The 8,234-nt window shown below is 31.6% G+C and overlaps 1 protein-coding gene across 1 annotated transcript; it reads right to left on the minus strand.

Annotated features, from left to right (window-relative positions):
* Positions 1–1,660: 1,660 nt before the first annotated feature.
* Positions 1,661–2,599, minus strand: LOC124355574. The gene has a single exon (XM_046806737.1). The coding sequence runs from the start codon at positions 2,597–2,599 to the stop codon at positions 1,661–1,663; it is 939 nt and encodes a 312-aa protein (XP_046662693.1).
* Between the last annotated feature and the right edge of the window lie 5,635 nt (positions 2,600–8,234).

Here is an 8,234-nt window from a genome sequence, read left to right on the forward strand (position 1 = left end):
AACTTAAATTTACTATATAAGCAAGTATTGGGGCAATATTAATCGCTATATTTTTTAACAAAATAACATTAAATTGGTCATAGCCTGACGACTTTTTATTTTTTAATTTCCCTATAATGTCAATTATTTCCTGAGCGTTTGTTTCTGAGAGATAAAATGAATCCAAACTAGTTACTAAGGGAAAATGATTGTCGGCCTGTAGCCCCTGAGCTAACTGTACGCTTTGAGCACTGATAAGATAAGAATTAATCTTTTCAGCTACCTCCTTGCTATCAGTGATTACCTCACCGTTATCTAAAATAACTTTATCAACTGACTTGCCTTTACTCACCCCAGTTAAACTATTTATTATTTTCCATTGCCCTGAAACATCTCCATCACACCTACTGATTTGTTGGGAATAATAAGCGTTTTTGGTCGAAGTAATGTCCTTTTTTAAAGTTTCACAGTAGCTGTTAAAAATAATGTTTGAACCGCTCATCATAAGGTCTTTTTTTATACATACAGAATAGTTTATTTCTTCTTTTAATCCTATGCAATAAATTAACATTAATCCAAGGGCTAACCGCCTTAGCCTTCTCTAGGTTTTTATTTATTGGAATAAATCTTTTACTTTTCATTAAAGAATTGTTTAAAATTTGCACAAATTTTAAATTGCAGTCGTTAACATCATTTAGACAGTAAACCTCACCCCAATTAATACTTTGCAAATATTTATTCAGTTTATCATAACAAATTATTTCTTTATATTTAATTTCACTGTCATTTTTGTATGTAGTATTATGTAAGTTATACAAATTTGAATTAACATTATTTGCTATTAAACCAAGCAATCTGTGATCGGTTAATCCGGTATCAAAAACTGCAGCTTTAAAACAATTTATATTTCTATGTTTAATAAAAACATGGTCTATACATGATTCACTGTTCATTGTTTTTCTTGCAGACACGTTTATCAATGAACTAAAGCCGTTATTACTCATTACATTGTTATAACTTTGAACACAAGGCAAGTTTGTCCCAAACAGATTTATGTTAATATCTCCCACAAATATTACACTAGAACTCAAATTTTCCAAGCAAGATGATAGTTCCTCTAAAAAATCGTTTACGGGATATTCCTGCAGCCTGTAAACGCAAAAAAGTTTGAAATAAAAATTATTTATTTTAATGTCTAATATCAAAATATCAGCTGATCTCATATTTACGTCCATCTGTGTAACATTTAATTCGTTGGAGACATAACAAACCACCCCACCAGCTCTATAGTTATCGTTACAACAAAAAAATGTTTTATATCCTTGTATACTATAAAACCCGATTTCATCACTGCCTATCCATACTTCGCTTAAAACAATGAATTTAACTGAAAACTTTATTTGACTAAATTCAAGTAGAAAACTATTGAAATTCTTTCTAATACTTATAATGTTAGCATGAAGCAAACTAAAATGCCTACTTATATTTAGGGGGAAAAAGAAATCATTATCTAATGAGCTGTAAATAACTACCTCATTGTTTACTTGCATTTACAGAGACAAACAAAAAACTCTTACTTTAGTTAATTTGAAAGTAAAAAAACAAAACGAATTACGTGGATGTTGGAACATTATTTTGCAATGAACATACATACTTATGTCTATCGCTTATGCACCTAGGCCTACTTGAGATTGTCAATGTCTAGTAGGGTATTTATTTTGACACAATTTTCACCTTCTTTTTTCCTGGCGTAAAATCTTCCATCACGACACCAAGCAAACTTGAAGACAACGTCCTTACATTTCTCCTTGAGCTTGGACAGGAAGATTTTGTTATCTGGTGACAGGTGTTCACTGACGAATACTCTATTTCTTGAATAAGCAACGTTGACATCACTTGCGAATAGACTGCTTCTTTGCTTGCGTTTCTGGAACTTGCTTACCCATTCTTCTTTTGTGCTCCTGGCATGGAACTGTACCACAATGGACGGGATGCGCTCTTTCTTGAAAGATGGGATACGGTGAGCTGCGTTGATTTGGCTATCGTCCACCTCCACTCCCAGCACCTTCCCAAGGTCCTTGACGATCTCGTTCACTGACTCTCTAGGTGTTACAGGAATCCCACTTATTTCAATATTGTTCTTCCTAGTGTACTGCTCGAGGGTTCTGACCTTATCCTGTAGCTCGCCGACGGTTCTAGAAAGGACGAAAGTTGTTTCTTTTAACTCTTTATTTTCCTTTTTCATCTCCAAGTAGCTCTTTTGTATCTCTTTCATCATTTCGTTTGACTTAGCTAATGCATCCGACACTACCTGCATTGACGACTTGACCTCCTCAAGATCCTTCCTGAAGCTCTTCAGCTCGCTGAACACATCAGTCTTGAACTCCTCAATAACCTTTCGTAAGAAATCCTTTGTCAAGGCACTGGTTCCTGTGGCAGATTTCGTACTGTTACTTACAGAGCGACAGTCCCTACACTTCCACTCTTTGTTGGCACGGGTCTTGACTCCTTCCGCATCGGCTTTCAAGCACTTCAGATGAAAAACGACCTCACAAGCACTACACCTGATTTCACTTTTCTCATCACAAGTCGAATTACAGACGCCGCAGATCGCAGACATTTTAATATTCAACTAGCAATAATGCACAAGAATAGCGTTGACTTAAGTACGACAAACACGCTGCGACAAGACAAGCACGACAGGTACGGAGCGCTTATCGGAGATGCTTATCGCTCGGCTGACTGAGCTAGATTATCCTTAGTCGAGACACAAATAATTCTTGTTTCATGATATATATGCATATACAATTTTGAAAACTTTACTAATAACTTTTAATATTAAAACTTTAATATCTGTAAAAAAACATTCTGCCTAAAAGAAACATAAAGCTCAAAATGCTTTCGAGAAAAAGCGTATTTATGCTTTTAACTTCATTAATATAAAATCACTTAAACTGCATAAAAAAATTTTACCAAACATTTTTTCACTCAATTGATGAGACACGGATTTTAAATAAATTATAATTATAATTGTATAAGTGATACTTCATGAATTTTATTTAAAAGCAATTATGAAAGCTGGACTCAGATAAAGTTAAGAAATTGAGATTTACAGTAAACTGAATGCAATTTTCAAAATTCTTGTAGAGTAAGTTAATTATGGCTTATTTACGTTTATTTATTTAAATTAATAATGATGGGCAAAGTCCGCTATGACATACAATGTCTATAATGTAAAAAAGATTAGTTAAAACTAATACGAGGAAGATTGTTTACAGTGTATTCCAACTAAGTATATGTAGATTTTATGCATATGTAGCAAAACGTTGTCAATTGTTAGTTTCACGGACAGCGGGAAGACCTACACTGGTCCTAAAGTCCACAACACTGCCCTGACCAGTAACAATTGTGTAGGGCGCACTGCTACAGGGTATTGAGGTATTCCTGGCGGCAGCACTCCCATATGCGCTTATTGGGAGCTTGCACTAGTTGTCAATGTTTCACACATTAGGTAAGGATATTATCGCACAGCCCTGGAAATACAGTTGGAGGAACAACAGTTCAGAAATGGCCGAGCGCAGGAGCCTGAAGGTAATTTAGATAATCTAAGATTGAAGTAAGAAGAATAAAATTCAGGATCTTCTCCTCCTATGTACTTGAGTCATGAATTGCGAAAGGGTTCATAAACGAGTTCTAATAATCCTTTTCATGTGGTATTTATCCCTTTATAAGGACATTTACACACAACCAAACGGCCCACCATCTATAACACGGCCATAGCTTCTTATTTATTCATTTGTTTATTATTTTAGTACAATTTATAAAATAATACAGCCTTAATAGTCTGAAGAATGATATTGTTTCACGTACAATACTCTAATAAACTTAGGCTCTTTAACTTCAGTCTGGATTAAACTGAAACTAACTCAGGCTTTAGAAGCGCCAGGAACTAAAAAGTTTAAAACTGGGATGAGTCGTACCGTTAAAAGTGCAATGAAAACATTGCGAATAAAAAGTTGTAACGGACGAGATTCATTGGGGAAGTTTTAGAAACCAGGTTTGTTCGCTGTCTTCTTTTACAATGTAGTTTCATTTAATTGTATTTAAACATTAGGCATCGGAATAAACTGGACATGGGATTAAATAAATATCTAGAGGAAAAGCAAATTTAAGCTCGGAATCTTCTCTTAAAGTTTTTTTTTCTTAAATTAGGTTATAAAAACAATTCCTACCAACTACACCATATCTACGAGCAGAAAAAAGAGGGCTAAATTATTTAAAAAGAAATAAATAAGTAATTTATTTAAGTTAGAATTTATATGAACATTGCTAATAATATTGAAAATAGTCAAACCTTTAAATATAAAAATAATTCGCACTATATATTAACTACAATACGTATCACTGATGAATAAATTAAAATACTCAGATAAACATTAAATATTATATTTGAATTTTAATGCCCAAATTTTACTGAAGTCAGTGGCTTAGTTGAAAGTAATTTTGTCGTTTTAAAATATCACTATTTCTTGTAAACCCTTTGAGATAGACTACTCCGATCATGCATGCCAGTATACCATTAAAAATAGAATGATGAGTAACCCATTACAGTTTTACAACTTTCTCACACTTTAGGATGTCTATTCATTAAGAGTATATGACACGTTTTAATTTAACAGGTAGTAAAGTTAGAAATCACTCTATACGACTTCGGCATACCAATTTATTGAGTATTTCATTTTATTGACGATATTTTAACAAATTAATAAAAATCTTCCGGTATATTAAGTAAATATTACATGGGCAACCACTTAAAACGTATTTCAAGTAATAAAAGGTAATAATAATGATTAAAAAGTCAATACTTGTACAATACGCATTGTTTAAACTATTAATTAATAGTTTATAGTTATAAAATGTAAGCGAAGTTCAAGCTATAATTAATTTACAATTTTATTAGCATGACTGAGAGAAATCCAACGATTCATTAAAAAGTAATCATTTACTAACATTTACACTGAAGGAGTCCAAGAAAACCTTGCATGTAAGCATAGAATCAAATGAAAATAACCATTTCAAATTATTAAATCACGAATTGGATTTAAAAAGTTCATTCAGTATATAAAATTACAAACATTTATATGAAAATCAATATATTTGAAGTACGTAACCGACATTACTGATTTGGACAGCTATGGTTTATTTCATTATGTAAGGTAAGACATACGTAATTATTAGTTAAACAAAATTCATAGAATCATTGTACAGATAGTTGCTGGAAAGGAAGTCTTGTATTAAAATTCGGAACAAACATCCTCCGAATGTAAGTGGATACACACATCCGCCCAGACACCGATGATGAACAAACAGGAAATGCTTGTTTAAGCAGCGTAAATACCTATTTCTAAAAATCATGCAACGGTATAAGAGACAGTCATGCTGATATCAAAAATTGGTACTCACCAATTACGATAGAGAGATTTGGCATAGGCGTGGTCAGGAGAGCTGGCGGGGGCAACATAAAAAATCAGGAACAACAAGGGAGATGAAGTCGAAGTCGGAGGGTCGATTCGAAAAGTCAAGTTTCGAGAGTGTTAGTGCCAGTGTTTGTGTATGGGGAAAATATTTTAGGCGTAATAGTGTCAAGTGCGAACAAATGTAAGTTAAGAAAATCTTGTAATTAATTTTAGGAAAGTAATAGTACTATATATCCGGATTCATTAATCATTTTAGTATATCTCATTTAAAATTCCAAGGTAACTGTACCTAAAGTGATAAAAAGAATAGAATATCATAAGTAGAAATTAAATTAATAGTTTAATATTGAAATTCATATTTTCGTATTCCATATATGTTATGTAAATGTTCTCAAGTTGGTAAAGTCACTCATTTGTTTGAATCATGTAATTTTATGTAAATGTTTAGATATTTTAGATTATGAAATAGTTTTCTCACGATTAATTCATGAATACATATTTATTGGAACACTACAAAATGTATTAATAAATGTTATAGAAAAAATTAATTAAACATAAATTGCAATAAATAATTTAATATTAAACATAATTCATGATTGGTATTAAAGTTTTGTGTTCCATATGTCTATTGATGATATCCATTGTTATTTGAAAATTAAGACAATATAATGAGATGCTATTACAAATAAAATATGTTTTGGTTCATTTGAGGGTGTTGTATTACCAATAGAACTTACCATTTCAATCCTCTCACAACAGTCTTTGCTTATAATACATTTTAATATATCTCAACCTTAATCTAACAAAAAAACCTTACAGTAGGCAAATTATTTTATAATGTTTTATCAATTATGTTTCTAATAAAAGTTTAAGAATACTTATATGTACAAAAAATGTAAGTTTATGCTATTTTAAGTCCATCTGCATTTAGAACTATTGTTAAACTTATTGAAAATTATTCTAAACTGTTAATTTAGGTGATAAGCAAGGAGTCATTTACCAATAAGGGGTACGAGAATTTTCACGAGGTATTTATTTGAAATATCTTATACATAATACAGATCCATTCGTCCTAAGCGTTCAGGGTCTGTGGCTGATAGTAAACATAATTTCATGCAAAAGATTTTCTGTAAACAAAGGTAGTGAAATGTGCCGTATATCGCTAGCCAAGAGCAACAATCATGTCTGTTCACTACAACTGACAATAATGTTTGTTGCCCCCGGCTCGTGCAAAGGATACCTTTAAAGTCGTGTTTGCTTATGCGTTGAAAGGTTTAGTTGAAATTGCTATTCAAATTGTGGGATAGTTGGTAGTAAAATGTACTAGTTAAATGCAAGGTTATTTCATTTTAATAACTGTCAACGAGAACCATTCTGTTAACATGTTCTCTTATTTGTGACTATGTGCAACGATTAGGAAATGTAGTTTTAGTAGTTCTAGAGATAATGATCTTTTTAGACCAATTGTTAAATGACAAATTACTCACCCTAAATTTATATACAATTTTTATTACGGGTACTATAAACAACGAAAGTTGTTGAGGCTCTTTTATGAACACCCTGTAAATATAATGAACGGATGGATTGAATGTCAATATAATGAAAATGGGATATTCGTAGTCATTACTGGATATGAACTAATTCAAATCAAGTTTATAAGTTTAGGCGTGCAAATGGAATATTGAGGAAAATTACATATACGCAAGTAACAACAGCCAGTTAACAGGTCACAATTAGAAGAGAAGTAACTAAGATATCGAAATCTGTCCAGATATCCGAACTAATTGGCTCTGAATTTTCACCCAATTTGTTCTCTTAAAAGCGGAGAGCAACTTATACGTGTTTGAGCGATAAAGTCTCAGGAATAGCAGCTATCATACCGAATCTACAATTATAATTACAGCTTTGACACGTAATATCTTAACTTAATTTGTAATAAATTATTTTTGCTTCGCCTTCATTTAAAACGTTTTACGCGTATTAATATTTTTTTGTATTTTATAGAACTTCTGGACCACCATGAAACTTGCTTCTACTATTTTTTTTTCATTTTTACAATTTATAATTAAAAATTAAATTAAAGATTCGTTTGCCATTGGTTTAGAAATTTGAGCTAAAACCATTCAATTTTCCAAATGTTGCCTAGTTGTGCTTTGAATTCAAACTCTGTGAGATAAAAAAAAGAAGTATAATAAAAAGGTTAAAAGGTAAAAAGGTATTTGAATTGTGATGAAAACTATATCAACCAGTAAATGATCACTGCATTTGTCTATTTATTATGCACTTACCGTTAAAAGAAACCTCATGCAGTGCTTTAAAGACAAAAAGTAGTGTTAAAAAAAGGAATATTTTTTAGGATTCCTAGCTGATTAAAACAAATGTAATTTTTATCAAATTAGAAGAATATAAGAGTTTTAAATTATAGTATATATCTATGTAAATGGTAATTAAGAGTATGTACGGTAGTAATGAAAGTTAATTATTATTTTCATGTAACTAATAAATACTTTACTAATTATTCCAGAACAAAATTTAACTTCTAGGTCTTGTGTATACACGCATACCATAAATAAACACTGGATAGTGTGTACAGTACACATCAAAGTGACCAGAACCAGCAAATATATAGGTCTCACTTTCACAACTTCTACAGTTATTTGTTCAAAGCGTTTGATGAAACTTTTTCAGAGGACTTAATTAAATACTTTTTCTCTCTATCGCTAACTCTTATTCAGCTCCTCATGAAATATCTAAACTAGCTTAAATACGTTTTGTGAA

The sequence above is a fragment of the Homalodisca vitripennis genome, chromosome 2 (assembly GCF_021130785.1).
Source record: "Homalodisca vitripennis isolate AUS2020 chromosome 2, UT_GWSS_2.1, whole genome shotgun sequence".
NCBI classification, from domain to species: Eukaryota; Metazoa; Arthropoda; class Insecta; order Hemiptera; family Cicadellidae; genus Homalodisca; species Homalodisca vitripennis.

Coding starts and splice junctions, on each gene's coding strand:
- LOC124355574 (XM_046806737.1), bottom strand. CDS start 2,599: ATGTCTGCGATCTGCGGCGTCTGTAATTCGACTTGTGATGAGAAAAGT.